Source organism: Chrysemys picta, chromosome 5 (assembly GCF_011386835.1).
Source record: "Chrysemys picta bellii isolate R12L10 chromosome 5, ASM1138683v2, whole genome shotgun sequence".
In the NCBI taxonomy this organism is placed as follows: domain Eukaryota; kingdom Metazoa; phylum Chordata; order Testudines; family Emydidae; genus Chrysemys; species Chrysemys picta.
In genome coordinates this window covers 94,031,904-94,055,250 of record NC_088795.1, presented here as the reverse complement: position 1 = coordinate 94,055,250, position 23,347 = coordinate 94,031,904, and the positions used below count along the sequence as shown (strand labels likewise).

Here is a 23,347-nt window from a genome sequence, read left to right as displayed (position 1 = left end):
GTGGGTAAGAACCTCACTTCTTCAGATGCATCTGAAGAAGTGAGGTTCTTATCCACGAAAGCTTATGCTCCCAATACTTCTGTTAGTCTCAAAGGTGCCACAGGACCCTCTGTTGCTTCTTCTGTGAGGCATTCTAGTTCAACTATTTTTGCTTTTATGCTTTTTGCATTTGTGTATGTGGATTTTGTAATTTTTACCAGCTGCCTGTTAGTTAATTCCTGGCAATGACACTCTGCTGATTTCCCCTTTGGTCTTTTCCTGTCCCTGCTCTAGATCAATTATAAAGCAAAAGAGATCTTTTCCCCTAAGAAATAAACATGAAAAGTTGAGTGAGACAAATGGTGTCAGAAAGTCATTGGAGTAATACTAAACATTACCAAGTCACAGGGCCCAGTCCTGCTTTCAGTGAAGTCAATGGCAAAATTCATATGGATTTCAGTGGGAGCAGGATGGGACCCATAGTCAATGAAAGAGGAAGTTTTCTGTTTGCATGGGTGGGCGATTTCAGGAATGTGTCTGATCAGTTGATGCAGAAGATCCCAACATATGGCTTTAGTGCCTTCAACAGCTCTTTGTGGGGCACCATATCTTTTGAACTACAACATTTAATTCTGCTGCTGTTTGTCATTTCTTCCTACTTTTCTCTCTATTCTCATTGGTACCATTATTGACCTGTTTTCACTTTTAGTTACCCTGCTCTCTGTTAATAACTGCACGTTAATTTTTTCTCGTCACTTTTTTTCTTTTTATTTCCCTACCTGTGTAACAACCTCTGGGCATCTAACCACCTTGTTTATTTCAAAGTGCTCCCATGTGGTCACTCCAATCCTCCATGTAAATCATGGCCACTAAAACCATCTTATTCTTATTCCCCATTTGATCTCTCCCTGTCACCCTTTCCTTTTGTCATCTTCCATTGGCTCCTTCTTTGACACTCCTCAAATTTTAAGACTCACCTTCAAGAATATACCAAGTTCCAACCTGGCCTAGATTTTTGATCTCATCTCTTATTATGTTCTGCCCCTGCTGATCCATCAACAATAGCAGTTTAACTGCCTTGTTCATTTTTCCCCCCACACCTTTCTCCATGTTTCTTTCCATAGTGCCTGTATGCACGGAATACCCTGCCTATTCTGATTCACCAAGACACTACTCTCTCCTCTGAGTTCCTCTGGAGGAAGGGTTACAAGGAGGGATCCTCAAGGCTACCTCATGGTTGAGCAGGGTGGCTTTTGAATAAAATGCAATCAGAATTTTACACTGATAATTAGGTGTGGTAACAAAACTCAGCTTTTGGGGGGTAAAGAAAGGACAGAAAAAGAAATATACCTCATGCCAGCACATCACCATCACTTCATACACATTCTTGGTAGCTAATTTTGGCCGATAGAGACGCTGTCCTTGGCTAACCATAGTTACCACTTCATAATTTGTATTTTTCTCAAAGGGCATTTTACCCTCAGTAAATACTTCCCACATTAGAACACCTGGAAAATGAAAGGCATGAATAGATTGTCAAGTAAATAACAAATACTTCTTTAAAATACTTGTATACCACTAACTATGGATTTGGTTTTTTGAATGGTAAATGTGTTCAGTAAGGGCCCAATCCTGAAAAAGCTCAGTCCCCTAACTACCCAACAGGCCTAATTCACCTAACATCTGTGTAAATAAGAAGTAACTCCACTGACTTGAATGGAATTACATCAGTGGAAAACTGGGGCAAATGAGAGAAGGATCAGGACCAATGACTTCACTGAGCATCTCCTAGGAGGTTTGGATTCTCCTTTAACAATTGGACCCTAATTGCTTATTGGTGAATTGAAAAAAATAATTTTCTTATTTAATTGCTAAAGAGTGTCTTACCAAATGACCAGACATCTGATTTGCTGCTGAATCGGCTATAATTAAAAACCTCTGGGGGACACCACTTTACAGGAAATTTAGCACCTGAAGAGCTTGTGTACTGGTCATCAAGAACGTACCTAAAAAACAAAAGCATGTGATATTTCCAGTCTGATTCCGTTTCTGAAATCACCATTTACGTCATGTTTGCTTGTATTTTTGCAGTCACATTGCCACCTAGTGGTTAGTGATTGTTAGTCTCACAAAGTGTATTTGAAAAAAAAACTTCAGTAATAGTGCTAAGGTTTTATTTATACCTCTGTTAACTCTTCTCATTGTTGCACAGTCTTCCCTTGTAGTTATTAGTTTCATACTGTAGGTCGGGGTTCTCAAACTGGGGGTTGGGAACTGTCAGCCTCCACCCCAAACCACGCGTCACCTCCAGCATTTATAATAGTGTTAAATATTTTAGAAGTGTTTTTAATTTATAAGGGGGGGGGTCACACTCAGAGGCTTGCTGTGTGAAAGGGGTCACCAATACAAAAGTTTGAGAACCACTGCTGTAGGTCATGTATGAATTACATTGTTACACTGAGGAAAAGAGCTATGTGAAAAATGCCAGTTTCTTACTCAACAGAGATCTGGTGCTCATGGGACAGTTTGTGTTCAGATATCATGTGGGTGCACAACTTGAGTAGATGGGAAGGGTGAAAGGAACCAGGCACAGTGCAGTTTGACAACAACTGGCACCATCAAAGTCCCTGTTCTCAGATTGCTTCCTCATAGTACCCCCACAGGGACCCGTCAGTGGATCTGGCAAGAAGTGTAGAGAAACTCCAAGAGAAATTGTACCACCCTGTGGCACCGTGCCTCCCAGTATTCCTGCATCACCGTTTACTCAGATGACAGGCTATTTGGGGCCAGTGTGTCCTCTTTTCTTTATTTACAAAAATAATGTGTTACAACTGCTAACCCTGCAGTCTGACTACATCTACTGAAGACTAGGTTCTATTGTGCTTTGTGCATCATCAACACAATTTTCAGATTCTGTTTAGAGAAGATTGGGAAATGGGGAGAGCCAGAGATGTGAAGGTTTTCATTTTCTTCTGTTTTGTTTTCATGAACAAATGTCTAACTTTATTCCTTGTGATAATGCAAGAAGAGAGAGCCCATCTTGACTTTCAGATCCCAGGGTGGGTTTATAGGGTTGGCAGTTAGAAAAATCATTTTGTGAGTTGCTAATTGAACACCTTTGATAAAGAAATCATTGAGGGTGACTAAATATAGAACCCACCACAACAGAATTTTGACAGAGGAAATTTCAGTGAATTTTAGGTTTTAAATGGGTGAGATTATACTAGATTATCCTAATGAGGGCAGATAAGGAGCAGGCAGGTTTCCTGATGAACAAATGTGTCGACTGGCATAAGGCAAAAAGGGACTCCTAAGGTACAGAAAGAGGAAGGGTAAAGTGGGGAAAGCTACACTGTTTCATGAACAACCGTTTTCATTTTCTGAATACAAAGTTGGTGATGACAGTAATAAACAGGTTTTTCTTCAACACTGGACATGGATGTCTTGTGACTTTTAAAAATAATATTGTAACCAATGCAAGCAAAATCCAATTGTCCAAATGTATCTGAGTTCTCATAATAACAATACTTTAAGGATTTCAAAACACTTTACAATCAATTATGGCCCATTATACCTATTGGTAAGAGGCCCAGTCTCCATAAGTGATGCACAGCAGAGGGTTGAGCCTAGTCTGTATATTCTGTTCAGAGCAGGGTGGAAGCTACAACTCCTTACTCCATCTATATGTAAGATGTGCTAAAGTGCCTGTCACCATAATGCACCATAAAACAAACTGCATCATTTTGCTTTTCATATTTTTTTAAAAAGTAAGAAAATATCACACTGCGACCACAAAATAAGGTAGTTTGAGAGGGAGACATTTACAAAACCACTGGAAATCAGACAAGTTAGTTACCTGGAGAAAGAAATGTCATTTTTGTCTGTAATTTTAAAGTGATGTAATGTCTCAAGTGCAAGAACACGTTATGCCAAATCCATTAAAAAACCATTGCAAATAAGTATGTCAAATTGGCTATACCTTGTCATTCCAAAATCAGACACTTTCACCACTCCTGACTCATTCACTAAACAGTTTCTGGCAGCCTGCAAAGGGAATAATTATGTAATTAATGATGAGGAAAGATCAAAATAAGAACATGATTAGATGAAATTCTATTTATTGTTTATTGGGATAAATTCTACAATCACTATTCAGAAAACTCACATTGAATTTGATAGGAATTCTGCATGAATAATAACTGTACAATTTGGTCTGTTGTCGTGAAGCCCAATCATAATTTATAGTGAGAAAATAAACACAATGCTTGCATTCTTTGCATGTTCATTTTCTATATGTAGTGCATGAGCCTCTTTTCACTTATACTCGCACAAATCAAAGTCAGTTGAAGTCAGTGGAGTTACACCAGTATAAAATCAGAATTTGGCTCAGAAATTAGACACCTACTTGGTGACAAGATTTATCTGCTTATATTATTTATTACTTAATTTAACTGAAACTATGGGGGCTGAGTCTACTCTCCCTTACACCAGTGTAAAGCGGGAATAGTTCCTCTGAAGCAATGGAATTACATAGGTATAAACTCAGTGTGATGATCACAATCAGGCCCCCTGCTGTTTAGCATTTTGTTCATTTCTAGTGCATCAGAATGTTCTCAGGCCCTAGTCTCTTTTCCCACATGTTCTAACTCATTTCAGTGGTGTTGTACGTGATTTATGGGTATAAGTGAGAAGAGAATCAGACCCTAATATCTTAATGATATAGCAAAGTTCATCATTCTGAGAAACACAATTTTGTTGCCTCCAGTGAAAATTACCATTAGTATAGCTGTCCTTCATATTCATACAGTATACAACAAAGGAAGATCAACTCTAATGATCTGATTCTCCCTTTTATTAAAGCAAGCAATGTTTCAAATGAAACCGCGATTTAGAGCAGTGGTTCTCAACCAGGGGTACGTGTAACCCTGGGGATATGCAGAGGTTTTCCGGGGGCACATCAACTCATCTAGATATTTGCCTAGTTTTGCAACAGGCTACGTAAAAAGCACTAACAAAGTCAGTACAAACTAAAGTTTTATACAGACAACTTGTATATACAGTTCTATATACTATGCACTGAACTGCAAGTACAATATTTATATTCCAATTGATTTATTTTATAATGATATGGTAAAAATGAGAAAGTAAACAATTTTTCAGTAATAATGTAGTGACACTTTTGTATTTTTATGTCTGATTTTGTAAGCAAGTAGTTTTAAGTGAGGTGTAACTTGGGGGTATGCAAGACAAATCAGACTCCTGAAAGGGGTACAGTAGTCTGGAAAGGTTGAGAGCCACTGTTTTAGAGGAACAGTAGTATATTACTTATCTTAGACTCCTACATGTTATCTAAAACTGTCATATTAGAACCACTGTGTAAGATAGAGAGCTTTCAAGACCTCATCCCATTGCTCACCAAAGTAAATATTTTATTAAGATCAGTCACTAGGTCAATGATGAAACAGACAAGATATAAATACATTCTTTAAGTGCTTACTTACTGAGACAGAGACATATTATAAAATGAGCAGGAGAAATTACTGTATGTGGTTAGTAAGAATTCTGAATAATGAAATTAATATATTATAAAGCATAATTTTCTGTGCAGAATTTACAATATAATAATTTTATACTTATAAAACCACTTAGGAGGTTTTTAATCCACTGCCCATGCAAATTCAATCATTCCTCCTTACCCCAGATGGGTCAATTTTGTGGATTTTGCTTAATATTAACACAACCAGTTAAACAATAGTATATATTTTTGAAAAAGTTATGAGTAACTGAAAAAGAGACATGTTTAGAATACAGTTTCTTACCCTTAACTATTAATGCATAAATCAGAAATGTAGTAAAGAGGCTTATATGATATTACCAGATCTCTGTGGATAAAGCTGTTTCTCTCCAAGTACTCCATCCCTTCACATACATCCTGGCACATTGTCAGCAGGGTATCTTTATTAAAGTGTCCACGTTTTTGTCGAAGGTAATTCAGAAGGCACCCATGTTCCATGAACTCTGTCACTATGTAAATAGGTTTTTGCTGTGTACAGACCCCATACAGCTGAACTAATTTAGGATGGGTTAGCTTCCTGAAAATTTAAAACATATAGTTATTGTACCTTTCATCCCTCCAAGAAGTTATACAGTAACTCCTCACTTAATTTTGTAGTTATGTTCCTGGAAAATGCTACTTTAAGCAAAACAATGTTAAGCGAATCCAATTTCCCCATAAGAATTAATGTAAATAGAGGGGGTTAGGTTCCAGGGAAATTTTTTTTACCAGACACACACACACACACAAAATAAGTTTTAAACAAACAATTTAATACTATACACAGCAATGATGACTGTGAAGCTTGGTTGAGGTGGTGGAGTCAGAGGGTGGAAGAGGGTAAGATATTTCCCAGGGAATGCCTTACTGCTAAATGATGAACTAGCACTTGGTTGAGCCCTCAAGGGTTAACACATTGTTATTAATGTAACCTCATACTCCACAAAGCAGCACAAATGGAGGGAGAGGAGACAGCATGGCAGAGAGAGACAGAGACATACAGCATGTATGTGAGTGAGAGACGCGTATTGCCCCTTTAAGTACGCTGACACCACTCTAAGTACACTGCCCTTTTAAGTAGATCAGCAAGTTGAGACAGCAGCTACTGCCAGCAAGCTCCCTCCATCCAGGGCCCTGTCATGTGTGCCCCTGCTCTATGGAGATGGGGTAAGCAGGGGGCAGGAGCAGGGGGGAGGGGACACCCTCACATTAGCACCCTTCTTCCCCTTCCCCCACTTCCCCTGCACAGCAAGCAGGAGGCTCCCAGAAGCAGCTCCAAGGCAGGGCAGGAGCAGCACATGGCAGTGGGGGAAGGGACAGCTGAACTGCCGGGCAACTGATAGCCTGCTGGGTGGCTGCTGCACAGGGAACTTAGGGGAGCAAGGAGCTGATAGGGGGGCTGCTGGTCCACACTGGCTCCAAGCCCCCACCATGCTTCAATGGGCTGCTCTTTCTGCAAGCAGTGGACAAAGCAGGCAGCTGCCAAACAACGTTATAATGGAGCATTGCACAACTTTAAACGAGTGTGTTCTCTAATTGATCAGCAACGTAACAATGAAACAACGTTAACCAGGATGACTTTAAGTGAGGAGTTACTGTATATATCTCACCTGGCTAGAATTTTTTATTTATAAAGGTTTCAGAGTAGCAGCCGTGTTAGTCTGTATCCGCAAAAAGAAGAACAGGAGGACTTGTGGCACCTTAGAGACTAACAAATTTATTAGAGCATAAGCTTTCGTGGACTACAGCCCACTTCTTCGGATGCATATAGAATAGAACATATATTGAGGAGATATATATACACACATAAAGAGAGCTGTATGTGTGTATATATATCTCCTCAATATATGTTCCATTCTATATGCATCCGAAGAAGTGGGCTGTAGTCCACGAAAGCTTATGCTCTAATAAATTTGTTAGTCTCTAAGGTGCCACAAGTCCTCCTGTTCTTCTTTTTATTTATAAAGAAGTGCATATGTACCAGAAACCTGGGCCCTGTGGTATATGTGCTAAGTATTATATAGCAACTCACATCATTACTTTAGCTTCTTCTATGAAGTCCTCCTCATACATTGCACCTTCTCGGATTGCTTTGATGGCCACTTTATATTGTGCCCTCCATTTGCCAAGACGCACCACTCCAAAGAGACCACTCCCCAATTCTCTCATGAAGGTCAACTCTGATGGATTAATTTCCCATTTCTCTATAAGAAAGAAAAAACAATGATTGTTAAATTATAATAGGGAACATATTAGATCCAAAGTGGAATTTTCAGAGGAATGTGTGAAGGAATGTGTGAAAATACTACTAGCAAATTTGGGGATTTAGGTGTGCTTGAGAACCACTTTAAAAATCTTTGTATCTCATAAATCGTGAAACAGCCACAGCCTACAACAAACTTTTAACCAAGACAGAGGTTAAAATCAGACTCCGTTTTTTAAACTATTAATTAAATACTAGTCTGAAAGCCCATGCTCTTGCATGGGTGTCATTCATAAAGTTGTGTGCTTAAAAAAGCTGAGAACTTACAAATTGGACAGTAACAGACTGTGAATCCAAGTGATGATTAAACCTGGTCATATTCTTTCATAGATTTCAAGGCCAGAATGGACCAGGGTGATCATTTAGCCTGATCTCCTGTATAGCACAGGCCACAGAACATCCCAAAAATAATCCCTAGAGAGCATCTTCTAGAACAAACATCCAATCTTGACTTTATAATTGCCAGTGATAGAGAATCCACTGTGACCCTTGATAAAGTGTTCCAATGTTTAATTACTCTCACCATTAAAAATGTACACCTTATTTCCAGTCTCAATTTGTCTAGATTCAACTTCCAGCCATAAGATCATGTTATGTCTTTTTCTACTAGATCAAAGAGCCCATTATTAAATATTGTAGATACTTATATCTCTATATAGATACATATCCTCATGGAGATACTTATAGACTAAAATCAAGTCACTCCTTAATCTTAACTTTGTAAAACTAAATAAATTGAGCTCTTTGAGTCTGTCACTATAAGGTACATTTTCTAATCCCCTAACCATTCCTGTGGCACTTCTCTGAAACCTCTACAATTTATCAACATCCTTTTTGAATTGTGGGCACCAGACCTGGACACAGTGATGCAGCATCACTGCCAAATACAGAGGTAAAATAACCTCTCTACTCCTAATCGAGATTCCCATTTTTATGCATCCCAGGACTGCACTAGCTCTTCTGGCCATAGCATTATACTGGGAGCTTATAGTCACCTGATTATCTACCACAACCCACACATTTTTTCAAAGTCACTGCTTCCCAGGATAGAGTCCTCTATTCTGTAAGCCTGGCCTACGTTCTTTGTTCCTAGAGGTATACATTTACATTTAGCCATTTTAAAATGCATATTGCTTGCTTGCACCCAGTGCACCTCAGTGTCCTCTTCATTATTTACCACTTGCTCAATTTTTGTGTCATCTGCAAACTTTATCAGTGATGATTTTGTGTTTTCTTCCAGGTTATAAATAAAGATGTTAAATAGCATAGGACCAAGAATTGATCCAAGTTGGACCCCACTGGAAACCAAGCAGCTTGATGATTCCCTATTTAGAGTTACATTTTCAGACCTATTAGACATCTATTTAATGTGTGCCATGTTAATTGTATACTGTTCTAGTTTATTAATCAAAATGTCATGTGATACCAGGGCCCCCACGAGACTCCTCCCCGCCTCCGCCTTCCCCCCTCTCCCGGAACCTCAGCACGCTGTGTCTAGGAAAGGCCCTGGACAGCGCTGTAGCAGCGTGGTTCGTGCGAGGCCTGAGCTCCCGTCACTCGGAGCGGCGTGGTAAGGGGGCGGGGCTGTGACTGAGCGGAGGGAGCTCAGGCCCCGCTGGGAGCCACCACGCCGCTGCAGCACTGTCCAGGGCCGCTCCTGGACGCGGCACGCTGAGGTTCTGGGAGAGGGAAGGCGGAGGTAAGCAACATGGTAAGTCCCTCTGAGCCGGACACCCCACCCCCTCACAGCCCTGACCCCTAGCTCCGAGCCCAGCCCCTCTGAGCTGGGCACCCCCTTGACCTCATCCCCCCCACAGCCCTGACCCCCAGCTCTGAGCCCAGCCCCTCTGAGCCGGGCACCCACCTAACCCCATCCCCCCACAGCCCAGACCCTTAGCTCCGAGCCCAGCCCCTCTGAGCCGGGCACCCCCCTGACCCCATCCCCTCACAGTGCTGACCCCCAGCTCCGAGCCCAGCCCCTCTGAGCCGGGCACCCCCCACAGCACTGACCTGTAGCTCCAAGCCCAGTCCCTCTGAGCCGGGCACCCCCCCGACCCCATCCCCCCCACAGCCCTAGCTCCGAGCCCAGCCCCTCTGAGCTGGGCATCTCCCCGACCCCATCCCGCCCACAGCCCTGACCTCTAATTCTGAGCCCAGCCCCTCTGAGCCGGACACCCCCCCAACCCCATCCTCCCCACAGCTCAGACCCTCAGCTCCGAGCCGGGCACTCCCCGACCCAGAGCCCAGCTCCCCACCCAGTCCTGGGCAAACGGCAGCGCCACCCCAGGCAGCGACAGCCCATTGGCACCATCCATCACTATCACCCAGTGACAGCCCATTATGTAATTGCAAATGTATACATACCATTAAAGCATTTAATGTTTTTAAATAATGTATTTTGTGTATTTTCAAATTATTAAAAATTAATTTTTGAATGTATTTCACTGGTTATTTTTTACATTTCCAAAGACATGTTACTATACTATTGCAACCTTTTTTTTTTATGAAGGGGCCCCCGAAATTGCTTTGCCCCAGACCCCCTGAATCCTCTGGGCGGCCCTGTGTGGTACCAAGTCAAACACCTTACAGAAGTCTACATATATTATGTCAACACTATTACCTTGTACAACCAAACTGTAATCTCATCAAAAAAAGATATCCCCTTAGCTTGACAGGTTTTATTTTCCATAAATCCATTCTAAACAAAAAGAGCTCTCAACTGTGCTTATAGTGGTTTCCATCACTTCACACTGACTCAAACAAACATTCTAGGCTTCAGAGTGATGTTTGAGGTTATTGTGTGTAGTGGTTGTGTTGTTGTGTTGATGGCTGCATTGATTTGTGTGTGGATTGTGTTACATTGGAAGAGTTGTGTGGATTTGTGGCAGATGAGGAGTGTGTGCTGAAGAGAGGGGCTCTGTGTGTTTGGGTTTATTATGTATGCTGGTTGTATTGTGTGGATGGTTGTTTTGATTTGTGGGGTGGTGCTGGGCAATGTGTTGATTTGTGCGGGTGGCAGTTGGGTACACAGCTGTGGCAATTGGACCAAGTAATCCACATAGTTTAGTCTCTTGAGGGCTGTAATATCTTGTTCTAATTTCAGTTGTTGGGTTTATTGTGTGGGTGCTGGGCACTGTGGTGATCTGTCATATACAGGAGGTCAGAGTAGGGATCTGGTGGTACCTTCTGGCCTTAAATTCTATGATCCTAATCCACCATCTGTGCAATCTCCCTAATACAACCAGTGAAACTGAGGCATGCAAATTAGTTGTAGAATAAGGATGGTGAACTGTTGAGTTACCTCTGATATCACAATGGTCTAAGATTTTTGGCATGGCATAGATGCAGAGCCATCCCTAGCTTCCCCCAAATTCCTGCCCCGCCTCTTCCCACACCTGCTCCACCCCTTCCCCCAAGCCCCTGCCCTGCCTCTTTCCAGCTTCTGCCCTCTCCCACAAGCAACGCCGAGAGCCGCGGGGTAGAGCGGGCTGGGTCGCTTGCTGCTGCCGGTGCCAGGCCTCCCGCTAACCTCCTAGGCCACCCTGGACTTCGCATCCCAAAACATGGGGCCCCCCAAAGCGTGGGGCCTGGGCCTGTTGTTCCAGTCCATCCTATGGACGGGATGGCTCTGCATAGATGTACTGTTTTAATTCATAAAGTCAAAGTGACTGAGAACTTAAAAATTGGATGGTAGCTGACTGCAAAATCCAGTGATGATTGAATCTGGTGGTATTCTGAACAAAAAGAATTCTCAACCATGCTTGTAGCTGCTTCTATCGTTTCAGACTGACTCTAAGATGTAACAGGCTTCAGAGTGATACAGAGTGCCAATCCTGGACTCCTATTATATAGATTGACATTGTATTATCACTTATATTAGACTTGAATCAGCAAACTGCCCTAATCTAAAATTTTGTCAATTCATCTAAGCATCATAAACTAGAGATGCACAGACTTAGATGTGCTAAGTATGAGCCAGATCATTCCATTCCATCCCATCCCACCCCACAGAAAGCCAAAACAAAATATGGGATGGCCAAATTTAAGTAGTGGAAAGAGCTTGAGGGCCTGCAAAGGAGGAAAGGGCATGGCCCTCTAACTATGCAGATCACAAGGCATCCATAAGGGCAATAGAGGGGGGCAATGAATTCTTGTGGAGGAACAGACCCTCCTACCACTTCCTTCAGGAGCAATGTAGTCCTTGCATTTACTGACACACCTGGATTCCAAATCTATTCTTCCTGTGAGGCTTTAAAGAATTAATCCAGACAGTCACAAAATAAAATTAGAGATTTCCATCATTTTTAGTATATATTTTGTCAATTTAGATTTACACAATTTCACTTTCTAGGAAATTACTGTATATTTATGAAGGTGTGTTATTACCATAGCTGAACCCTGCAGTAGTTGGTGCAGGCTTCTTCTTTGGCGTCACTGGGTATCGCAACCGTGTAACAAGACCTAAAATTTGGAGAAAATTTATAAATGGAACATAGTCTACCCCAAAATAATGTTAGGCAGCAAGTCACTCATATTTTTATTGTGTATTATAATACCGGATAACCATGAGAATATAGTAGTTATAGTCATGTTGGTCCCAGGATTAGTGAGACAAATTGGGTGAGATAATATCTTTTATTAAACCAACTTGTGTTGGTGAAAGAAACAAGCTTTCGAGCTTACATAGAGCTCTTCTTCAGGTCTAGGAAAGGTACTTTGTGTCACAGGTAAATGCAAGTGGGGGACAGAATATATAAATAAATAAAAGTGAGAATATAGTGACAGTTCTTTCTTCTAGAAAAAAAAGAATTGAACTTATTCTTGATGTATTGTACATCTTTGCTTTGTCTTGAACACTTGATGATTACCTGTTCTGTTCATTCCCTCTGTGGCACTTGGAATTGGCCACTGTCAGAAGACAGGATACTGGGATAGATGGACCTTTGGTCTGACTTATTATGGATGTTCTTATGTTCTTAAACATTGAATCTGTCAGCATTCAGCTCCTCTGAAAATAAGAACTCTTAAATTTGGCCTACATGTTGTCTGTATTTTTTATTGCTAAAATAATGTACATTTAGCATCTAGAATAACACCACTGGCTGTTGAGGAGGGACTGCGCCTACTGTAGCTCAAGTTGGAAAGATTTTCTAAAAGGTATAGTCTCATCAGTATGTTTGGTGATTAGTGCATGCAGCTCCCATTTATAATAACAAGAGTCACTCACATAAAATCCCTTTTATTCAAACTCCATTTTGACTAAATATTCTCCTAACACCTGGTTAGGAAAAGATAAAGACAGTAAATAAGTAAAGGATAAAATAGAGGGAACAATAACCAAGTAAATAATTTTTAAAAATGAACTAAAATTATGACAATAAATAAGAATCATTGTTATGTTTTGGAGGAGAGGAATTTGCACTTCTCTTGCTTCCAGATTTATTAGTTTAGAATTATTTATATTCAAATAATGTAAGAAAATGTCCTCAGATAATTCTCAGGGGATCCCAGGTCTCCTCAAATTTGATTTAAGCATCTTGAAAATATATCCTTTGAGATGGGATCAACCACTATCTGGACTTGAGTGAAAGTCACTGCATTGTTTAATTTCTGTGCACTGGTCAATATCCTGGAGTGTGTGCTAAATGGCCAGTGGATTCTGTCTGCTAGCATAACCAGCTACAGTATCACCACAGTGCCAGCAGGATTGTCTGGTGCCATATGGCTGGTGTATAGGTTCCTAAACCACCCCTTCCTGAGTGCTGGCATAGAGGATGTTGCTGGGATATGTATATACCAATTCCCAACTGCCTATTCAGCCCCTTGAATCTGTTAGTAGCCTGTGTTGGCTAAAGCCCTCAGGTTACTCTGCGGTACTAATATTGCACAGAGCAGAATCAGGATCAGGGGAATGCAAAGGTGAGCCTTTCAACATATTTGGAGACCCTCCATTGTCTTACCTGTCTGTCCCTAAACCTTAGCCCAGGATCTAGTCCACTGTGTAGTAAGTTAATGGAAGATATTGGATGGATTCAAAATTGAATGAAAAGAGAGTACAGTAAAAAGAAACAACTATATAATTCTGAACACTCCCTACTTATGAGGAGTTTGTTCAATGTGTAAAATTTAGAGGTTATTCATGAACTGGAAAGAAGAATTTTTTTAACAAACATTCTAGAGTGACGCAATAAACAGGAAATTTTGTAAAAGGCAGTGTCCCATAGTCCCTTTAAAGGGCATTTATAGTCTGAAGAGAGACTATGTTAAGATGGCATCATCTTCCTATTCAATTTGCTTCTATTTAATTGACAGAAAAATCAGATTCATTTACCTGCTGCATTATGTTTATGATACTCAATTATCTCTGGAATGGTGTTAAAAAGATGTTTTTCTGCTAGATAGTACTGCTTTGGTGACGTCATTGTTTCTTTTATATGGTAGTGTCTTATTCCTGATGAACCTTCTCTAAAAAACAAGAATTAAAATATGATGGCATTTTTAGAAATGAATCCAGAAGAGAGGTACATGTTAAATAGGAAATGAAATCACCTATACATACATGGGGAGAGGGATAGCTCAGCGGTTTGAGCATTAGCCTGCTAAACCCAGGGTGAGTTCAATCCTTGAGGGGGCCATTTAGGGAACTGGGGTAAAAATCTGTCTGGGGATTGGTCCTGCTTTGAGCAGGCGGTTGGACTAGGTAACCTCCTGAGGTCCCTTCCAACCCTGATATTCTATGACTTTACTACTAAAAAAAAAAAAAAGAAAAGAAAACAGCATATAAAACTGCATCTAGCCCTGTCAGATGGATAAGAAAGAACAAATGGCCACCTGCTTTGTCCCCCCATACAACAGCTGGAAACAATCACTGCGGTCATGGAGCTCAAAGACTGTGTAAGGTTAGTACCCAGAGTGGCAGTACTGTGTCCAGAGGAGGCGATGATGAGTGGGTTCACCCCTATGTATTGTTCAGTGTCACTGGTCCTTTGGTAAACTGATTAAAGCATGTGTACCCACTTCAAAGGTATCATTGGCTGTGCTCTACCTGAAGTTCCTAGAGGCACTGCAGTGCTTTTAAGTACAATGTGTCTCAGAGTCCCTTTTGGTGCAGTAGGAATTTGCACCACTTCCAAAGTGGGGCTTTGTCTTAAAGGCACTATTAAGGCTGTAAAATTTAGGCCAAAACTTCCAAGTTAGATACCTAAAGTTAACCACTTCAGCAAATGGTCCAATTTTAAGAGGTGCTGAGCACCTTCAACTTGCACTGATCCCAGTAGCAGTTGTGGGTGCTCAGCACCTCTGAAAATCAGGTTACACATTTAGCTGCCTAACTATGGATTCAGCGGGCTAATTTTAGGCATCCACCTTTTAAAATATTGGGCTTATTTCTTTGTTGAACAAATAAATCTCCTTTTTGTAACCTATGAGCTCGTGTATCTATGCAAATCAAATTAAAACAACAGACACTGTAATTAGTGGCAACAGTAACTTACCCTCCATATTTTGTATAAAGGGATACCGTATACAGACCCGGCTGACTAGAGTCCCTCACCACAAAACCACCTTCTTTATCCTGAAATCCAAGCACAATGACAATTTTAGGCTCCAAGCAATGTTATGCGGCCTTTCTTTTTTACTTGTGCTCCCTGATATTTGCATGAGTCAGAGTTAACTGATCATTTCATTTTTAATAAGAGGAGCTACCTTAAGAGAATTTCATTTGTTAACAATTTTGTGCTGGATTGATACAATAATACAAATACTTACCTCATCTCTGAGAAGTTGTTCTGCCTTACTTCTGTTCAGATTTCTGCAATACCACCTGAAAAAAAATTTCTAAACTCTTAAAGATATTAGCAATTAAAAAAAACTTACATAAAACAAAGTGTTATGTAGTTACTAAGACAGGAAGTCAAACAGAGTCAACATATTTTGCAGTACTTGAGGACAAGAACTGAATCTATTGAAATAAAGTGAATTTACAAGAAGGTTCAGTCATTATTACATTGTGTAGTTCATAGACAGAACCGTTCTGAAATAAACTCAATAGGCTCTCACAAAAGCATGGAGCCCAATAAAGTTCAGGTAATATAACTCACTTTGCAACCAGAATACCAGTCAAATATGTGTATTAACAGCTGTCATTTCAGTGAAAGACCTTAAGCAACTGAAAATCTTAACTAAATCTTGAACAGGCCGTTTACACACCAATCATCTAGTTACTAATTGGGCTTATTAGTAAGGTATGAGTCTGTCGGTTAGATTTTGGAGGGTGACTGATCTATTCAGAGTGCACGTCAGGAGTGAATCAAAGTTTACCTTTGCACATCCCTAATCTTGGTGCTAGCTCAGTGCATAGCCAATCCTATGTGCTAGGTTAGAACAGCCAAAGGGCTGTTCAAATTTATGCCAGTTACTGATGGGCCACAGCAGTCAAAAACACAGCTGGGGATTGGCATGGTATCGCATGTTCCAACTATGCCCCCTTTCTCCTGCTACACTGGGGTTTGGGAATAAGTAGCATACAAGCCCAGCCCCTACATCAGCTCTGCAACACTAGACAGTAATACTAGAAGGCCAAATTTCTAATAGCTCTCTCTTTTGCACGAGAGTAATGCTCCCTGAGCTGGTTAGAACCAGACTACAGCATGCAGGTGAAAAGGTGCAAAGTGGTTGCACCAGAGAATTCAGCATGATTTCTTCCTATCTCGCCTTATTAATTTCATAGCACAGAGCAAGGCAAGACTCTCAACAAAAGTCTCAAAGATCAGGGAGTAATGTTGGAAAAGAATGAGTAACATCTAATAAAGATGAGAAAATGAATCCCTAAAGAATATCTATCTGTGGCCAAAAAATAGAAATGTGAGTCATAAATAATTTGGACCAAAGTTTTGGAATTAATAATGTGGTTTTAAAAACTGCTTTACATATCTTTTCTTGCAGTTTGATTTTATTTAGTATGAGTTCATATGAAACATTAGTAAGTTTTTAATAGATCAGCACAGTAGTTTATGGCTGCTCTTGTTCATAACCTGATATTTTAAAACAAAATTTTAATTTGAAGAAGAGCTTCATAACTTCGATCCTCTCAAGTCTCTCATAAGAAGTTCATAATTACCCATATTGTTAGTAAAATGCTTGTTGTACTTCCAGTTGTTTATAGCTGATTAGCTGATTGAATGCACTAATGCTTAAACTGCACACTGATATCTCTTTTGTTCAAATTTGGACTTATTGTTCCAGATTTTCTGGTCATCTATATTCTCATTGTGCTGTTTATGTTCATTGCTTGGGTGCAGTGGAGAATAAAGGACCCTACTTTATTCTTTTATAGTCAGATTCCTTTCAGATGACCATGCCACTTCATATTAAAGATTCAAAACAGACTTATAACAGATGAAGTTCCTTAAATGTTTCCCTTGTTCTAGCAATACTTCTTTGCTGTTGCTCAAATTTGGACTCAAAAGTACATGCCTGAATCTCCTCTCATTTCCATCACTGTAAATCAAGATATTCACCACCGTGAAACAGTGATAGCAAAAGAGGAATCAGAAAAAAAATGTATTTCAAATCTTTTAAAAAGTTCCACTTCTGATCTTAGTTATGTAATCTATAAATGTATACAGATTTATTTTTAAAATATATTCTTGCAATTGCTAAAGCTTAAGGTTTATTTTATCCTATTTCCCACTTTTATGCTAATATTCACTTACTCATACTGATCAAGGTTGTTGGACTTCTTTCCTGTTACATAGTTGCTTGGAATATATCCTGTGCTTCTAGAAAGAATAAGAGAAACATTGCGCCATAAACATTAATCATGATACAATCTGGGTAACAAGATACAGAAGCATGCTTAAAACAGTTCTTCACACTGCTAATTAGTAAAAGTCACCAGCACTCTTTTACCTTATCATTGACCAGTTCTGATTCTCATTATATAGAGGGTTGTGGTTTTTTTATCCTGACTCATCTTCCCTGAATGTAATGAGGCTACACTGTATGCAGAAGGGTCAAAGTTAAAATACTGAGCCGATCCACTCTTCCTGTAGAAAAAGCTGCAGGAGGGGACAAAATGAGAAACCCTATGCTTCCAGGCCAGCTTTGTGTTTGGTGGTCCTAACTCTATCCCTGGGGATATACTCTGACTGAGATTGTCAGGAGAATTCAGATGCCTGCTGTTCCCCAAAATATATCACCACAACAACCCTGCTGTCTTTCACTAACTCAAAATTACCTTGAACAATTTTCAATATTGAAGTGGTGAATGTTGGAGCATGAAGAATATCATTAAGACAATGTGAGATGTCTAAAACACCTTTAAAATAAATGGGAAAAGGTATGGGGAGGGTGTTTGATTTGTTTGTTTTTCTATAAAGATTAAAATTGAGTACTTTTTCATTTAAAAACTCGGAAGTATAACAGGAAATTTACTCATAAAAGCCCCCAGCTCTGCAAACTGGTTTGTGCAGCGCCCCACTGGGTTTAATGGGATTCCATGTGGGCATAAAGGTCCATGAACATGGATCAGACTGTAGGATTGTGACTCAAAATCAGATCTGGATTGGCATAATCAATATAAATTACTGCACTAAGGGAATAGTCTTACTCAATAGTGCGGTGGGTGCATAAAGGATGGAAATGCGTCTCACCCATATTTATCTCTTGCTTTCCACCAATGAATGTCATTTTTTTCAATTATTGTATATTCTTCACCTCTCTCTAGTCTCAAATCATGAGACTCTGTGGGCTGAAAATCATACATTGCTACTACTATTTCCTCATCTTCATCTTCATCTTCCTCAGCTGGGGGAACAGGTGGTGGAGGCCTTCGCTGAAAATGAGATAAAATTACTAGTATTCCATTGAGGCAAAGCAAAACACTCATTAAGACATTGAAGATGAAGGCCAGGTTAATTCTGAACTTATTCAATAACTAGTTAGCTGAACTTGCAAGGCACTACACTCAACTTTAAGGCATTTGGTTGTAACATCATAACTTTTGAATACCAGAGCTGATCAATTCCAAAATGTGAGGGAAATGTTGTAGGCGTCAATGAGCAGAGCCCTGCTGATTTTGGGGAAAATTGGAAAATTTGAAGGGGGAAAATGGGAAACGTAGCCCCGGCCATCTATTCAGTACAGCCGAAGTTTCAAGCACGGCTGCAACTCTCTAGAGAGCAAAAAACTGGTTAAGTCACCCATTATACATCTCTCAGCATAACAATACCCCATCTCAGTTCTGCTTATCCTCCCATTAGAGTTTAACCTGGGTTTAACTCCAGGTTCCCTAGTGACTTATCTTCCACACAGAAAGAAGAGAAAAAATAATGGTGGGGAAAGAAGGATTAGGGGAAATCCTGGCATTGGGTGAGGGAGAAATGGGGGGCCCCCAACCACTATCATGATGGAATGCAGGGGCATGAAGAAAGAGGGAGCATACAGAGCTCCTGGTGTGAGAGGAAAGAAAGATGGGGGCAAGGGTAGAAGGGGGAAATAGGGGACTCTGGTATAAGGAGAGAGGAAATGGGGGGATACTGAGCCCTTAGCAGGAGAAGATTGAAGGACTCTGGCAGGGAGAGAAAGAGATGCACATCAAGCCCCTGGCATGGGATGGGGGGGGAGAATGGAGGACCCTGGTATAGGGGGAATGGGGTACACACAGAACTCCTGGCATGGGGGGAAAAGGGAATGGATGGTACATAGAAGCTGTGGCATGGGGAGAAAGGAGGAATGGGGTGTGTGTTAGGGTTACCATACGTCCTCTTTTTTCCAGACATGTCCGTTTTTTCGGCACTCAAACCCCCGTCCAGGGGGAACTGCCAAAAAGCCGAACATGTCTGGGAAAATGGCGGCTCTGCTCCTCCCCTGACTCTTCGGCTCTGTTTAAGAGCCGGGCATGGGGGCTGCCCGAAGCCGGTAGCGCTCTTAAACAGAGCCGGGCTGCCCGAGCACTACCGGCTTTGGGCAGCCCCCATGCCTCAGGACCCTGCGCCGCCGGAGCCCGGGAGGGGAAGTGCCCGGCTGGGGGCGCAGGGTCCGGAGGCAAGGGGGCTGCCCGAAGCCCAAGTGCTACCGGCTTCATGGTTTCCTGGGCAGCCTCCAGACCCTGCGCCCCCGGCTGGGTGCTTCCCCTCCCGGGCTCCAGCTGCGCTGGGCAAGCGCCGGCCGGGGGCGCAGGGTCTGGGGGCTGCCCGGCAAACCGTGAAGCCGGTAGTGCTCGGGCAGCCCTTTCCCCGTGGCTGGGAGTGGGAGGGAGGAGGGGGCGGAGTTAGGGCAGGGAAGGGGCGGAGTTGGGGCGGGGCTGGGGTTGGGAAATGGGCGGGGTCAGGGCCCGTGGAGGGTCCTCTTTTTTTATTTAATAGATATGGTAACCCTAGTGTGTGTAATGCAGAGTCCCTGGCATGAGGGAAGGGGTAGGGCTTGCAGCAAGCCCCTGAAATAGTGGGGATGACTGGGTGGCACACTGGGATCTCATGGGGGAGAATGGAGCGATGCAAGGATCCCCTGGTATGTGCAATAAACTCAGCCTAAAGAAACAACAAAGTGCGCAATTTCCTATTTATTAACAGACAGCTGAATAAGTAAGTGTCCTGCTATAAAAGAGGGTTCTCTTTACACGTATGGTATTGAACAGTTTAGGCAAATTTGTTAAGCATTTTACATACTGGCTTATTTTTTTAAATCATAGATTAACTATAAAAGGGCCCGATCTTATAAACATTTATCACCAACCATAATGCCTACTATGGTGAGTACTCTAATTCAAGTTAATAGGGCTACTCAAAGTAATAATCACTATGGGCCAATCCAAATCCCACTGTAATTAATAGAAAGTCCATTAATGTCAGTTTGAGCTGGATCAGGCTCTATGCCTGGCAGTGCTTGCAAGATTGGACCCTAATCCTTGAAAGAAACATATTATAGTGAGCCTAAATACTATATACAAAACCCTTCTCAGTCAATTGCAGTGAACTACACAATGTTCTGAAGATTCCACCTACCTTATTTTTATCTGGTATTGGAGAAGGTGATTTCCTTATGCCTAAAAGCAATGCAGTAGAAGTAACTATGTTACATTTATAAATATACTGATAAACAATAATATAAAAGATTTTAAAATTCAGACAAGATTTTTAACATCTTAACCAGCCCTCCAATTAGTACAAACTTTTAACTCATAGAAAACAAAAACAGCTCTGATAAAAAGCTCTGTAAACCCATACTTGGTAAGACAAAATGTACCGGTAAATTGAACTTAATGGAAAAGTGCATGCCTGGCAGACCTAAAGACTGAATCCTATATCTATCCACAGAACATGTAAAGTCTGTCTCAGGAAAAAAATCATTAAGTTGACGTTAAAACTTTGAGTATATAGCAGTAATTTGAAGATAAAAACTAAAAGGAATTTCTTTTTAAAAGCCTAAAACCCACCAAAAGGATATTCAAAATTAAATTTAGAAGAAACTTCCTGCCTGCACAGCTTATGTGGTGAATAGGAGATGATCTCCCTCCTGATGACTTCAGGAGATACTCAGAGGCATGGGAAAAACTCTGTGCTTGAGCCCTTTTTTGTGTATTTATGATATAGAGAGACGGCTTGAAAAGATTTATGTCTGTTCGCTGTTCACTGTCGCTGCTCTTTCACCCAAAAAAGAGGCATTTTTTTCGGTTTGTTTTTTACAGTAAAAACTCAAGTCCTATTTAGCTTGGAGGACTCCACTGTACATATGTCAGGGCAGGGATTACTATCTTCCTGTTTGTATAGTGCCTAGCAGAATCAGGCTGACCATGATCCTGATTGGGGCCTTTTGGTGCTACAGTACAAATAATAAATAATCATAATTTATGAATCAGGCCTTAAACATTTCTAAATAGGTCTCACTGTTGCCATTTAAGGCCTAATAAGTCCACTGACATCAGTTGGACTTATGCACGTGCTTAAGTGCTTTCCTTAATATTGATGCTTTCCTGAATCAGGGTCTAAATTAATCCTATACATAAAGATGTAGTATTTACTATAGTTAGGGCCAGTTTGCATCTACACTGTTGTGCAGTCAAACCCCATGATTTACATGTGCAAACAGCAACATGTATATGGAAATCAGAGTTCAGCTAGGCATAACTTGGGTTTGGACACACAAATCTAGTGTACACATTTATGGAAATTTTGTCCTATTTCCCTACATATATTGGTCCTGATTCTCTTCTTCTATCATTTTTACACTGGTGTAATTATACTGGCTACAACAGTTATTCTTCATTTACACTGGTATGTGTAGTGATAAAAATACCAGGCTCATAGAATCGTAGGACTGGAAGGGACCTCAAGAGGTCATCTAGTCCAGTCCCCTGCACTCATGGCAGGACTAAGTATTATCTAGACCATCTCTGGCAGGTGTTTGTCTAACCTGCTCTTAAAAATCTGCTATGGAGATTCCAGTGCTTAGCCACCCTGACAGTTAGGAAGTTTTTCTTAATGTCCAACCTAAACCCCCTTGCTGCATTTTAAGCCCATTGCTTCTTGTCATATCCTCTGAAGTTAAGGAGAACAATTTTTCTCCCTCCTCCTTGTAGCAACCTTTTATGTACTTGAAAACTGTGATCACGTTTCCTTTCAGTCTTCTCTTCTCCAGACTAAACAAACCCAATTTTTTCAGTCATCCCTCACGGGTCACATTTTCTAGACTTTTAATAATTTTTGTTGCTCTTCTCTGGACTTTCTCCAGTTAAAGTGGACTTTGTCCACATCTTTCCTGAAATGTGGCATCCAGAACTGGGCACAATACTCCAGTTGAGGCCTAATCAGCGTGGAGTAGACCAGGGCCGCCCACAGGGGCCCCCACAAGAATACAGTATTCTATAGTATTGCAACTTTTTTTTATGGAAGGGGCCCCCGAAATTGCTTTGCCCCAGGCCCCCTGAATCCTCTGGGCAGCCCTGGAGTAGACCAGAAGTCTCGTGCCTTGCTTACAACACTTCTGCTAATACATCCCAGAATAATGTTTGCTTTTTTTGCAACAATGTTACACTGTTCACTCATGATTTATTAGATTTGTTTAAGGAAGGTGCTCAGATACTATGATAATAAGGGTCATATAAGTATATAGACAAAATCAAGCTAAAATGATGAGATATGTTTTTCCTATGTACTTACTGTTTTCAAAAAGATTGTATTTTTCACAGCCAGGTGCTAATTTTTCTGTTTGTCTGCAACATTGATAAATTCCTTCTGTCCAGAATTTAGGATGATACTTTACCATTATATTACTATTTTTCTTTATTTCTATAAAAAGTAAATGGTAAATAGTATGAGCTCTAATAAAAATAATTTCATGTTATTAATTCATAAATACTATAACCCTTAACATAATGGCATAATCAGTACTACTTCTGGTACTTATTGCAATATTACTACTCTTGAGAGATTCATTACAAGTTGATATGGGTATCATACAGTCATAATGTAGGTGATAATTTCATCAAACTACAGGATGACTTCTCCACAAGAATGCTTTTGGGCACCCAGAGTATTGTTTAACAATTCACT

General features: G+C 40.8%; 1 protein-coding gene across 7 annotated transcripts in view; it reads right to left on the bottom strand.

The window, feature by feature from the left end:
* Nucleotides 1-23,347, bottom strand: part of TEC (tec protein tyrosine kinase) — a 144,429-nt gene that overhangs the window by 3,904 nt on the left and 117,178 nt on the right. For 5 of the 7 annotated variants that reach the window (XM_065598078.1, XM_005299055.5, XM_005299056.4 and 2 more), the window contains 13 exons: nucleotides 22,955-23,083; nucleotides 20,801-20,841; nucleotides 18,449-18,630; nucleotides 17,510-17,575; nucleotides 15,564-15,618; nucleotides 15,290-15,369; nucleotides 14,128-14,261; nucleotides 12,183-12,257; nucleotides 7,566-7,737; nucleotides 5,855-6,071; nucleotides 3,959-4,023; nucleotides 1,867-1,985; nucleotides 1,330-1,487 (listed from right to left, as the gene is read on the bottom strand). In XM_065598078.1, coding sequence (XP_065454150.1) covers nucleotides 1,330-1,487; nucleotides 1,867-1,985; nucleotides 3,959-4,023; nucleotides 5,855-6,071; nucleotides 7,566-7,737; nucleotides 12,183-12,257; nucleotides 14,128-14,261; nucleotides 15,290-15,369; nucleotides 15,564-15,618; nucleotides 17,510-17,575; nucleotides 18,449-18,630; nucleotides 20,801-20,841; nucleotides 22,955-23,083 — 1,493 coding nt within the window. The remainder of the gene's footprint in view (nucleotides 1-1,329; nucleotides 1,488-1,866; nucleotides 1,986-3,958; nucleotides 4,024-5,854; nucleotides 6,072-7,565; nucleotides 7,738-12,182; nucleotides 12,258-14,127; nucleotides 14,262-15,289; nucleotides 15,370-15,563; nucleotides 15,619-17,509; nucleotides 17,576-18,448; nucleotides 18,631-20,800; nucleotides 20,842-22,954; nucleotides 23,084-23,347) is intronic. The other 2 variants (XR_010601885.1, XR_010601886.1) reach the window with 1 other exon arrangement.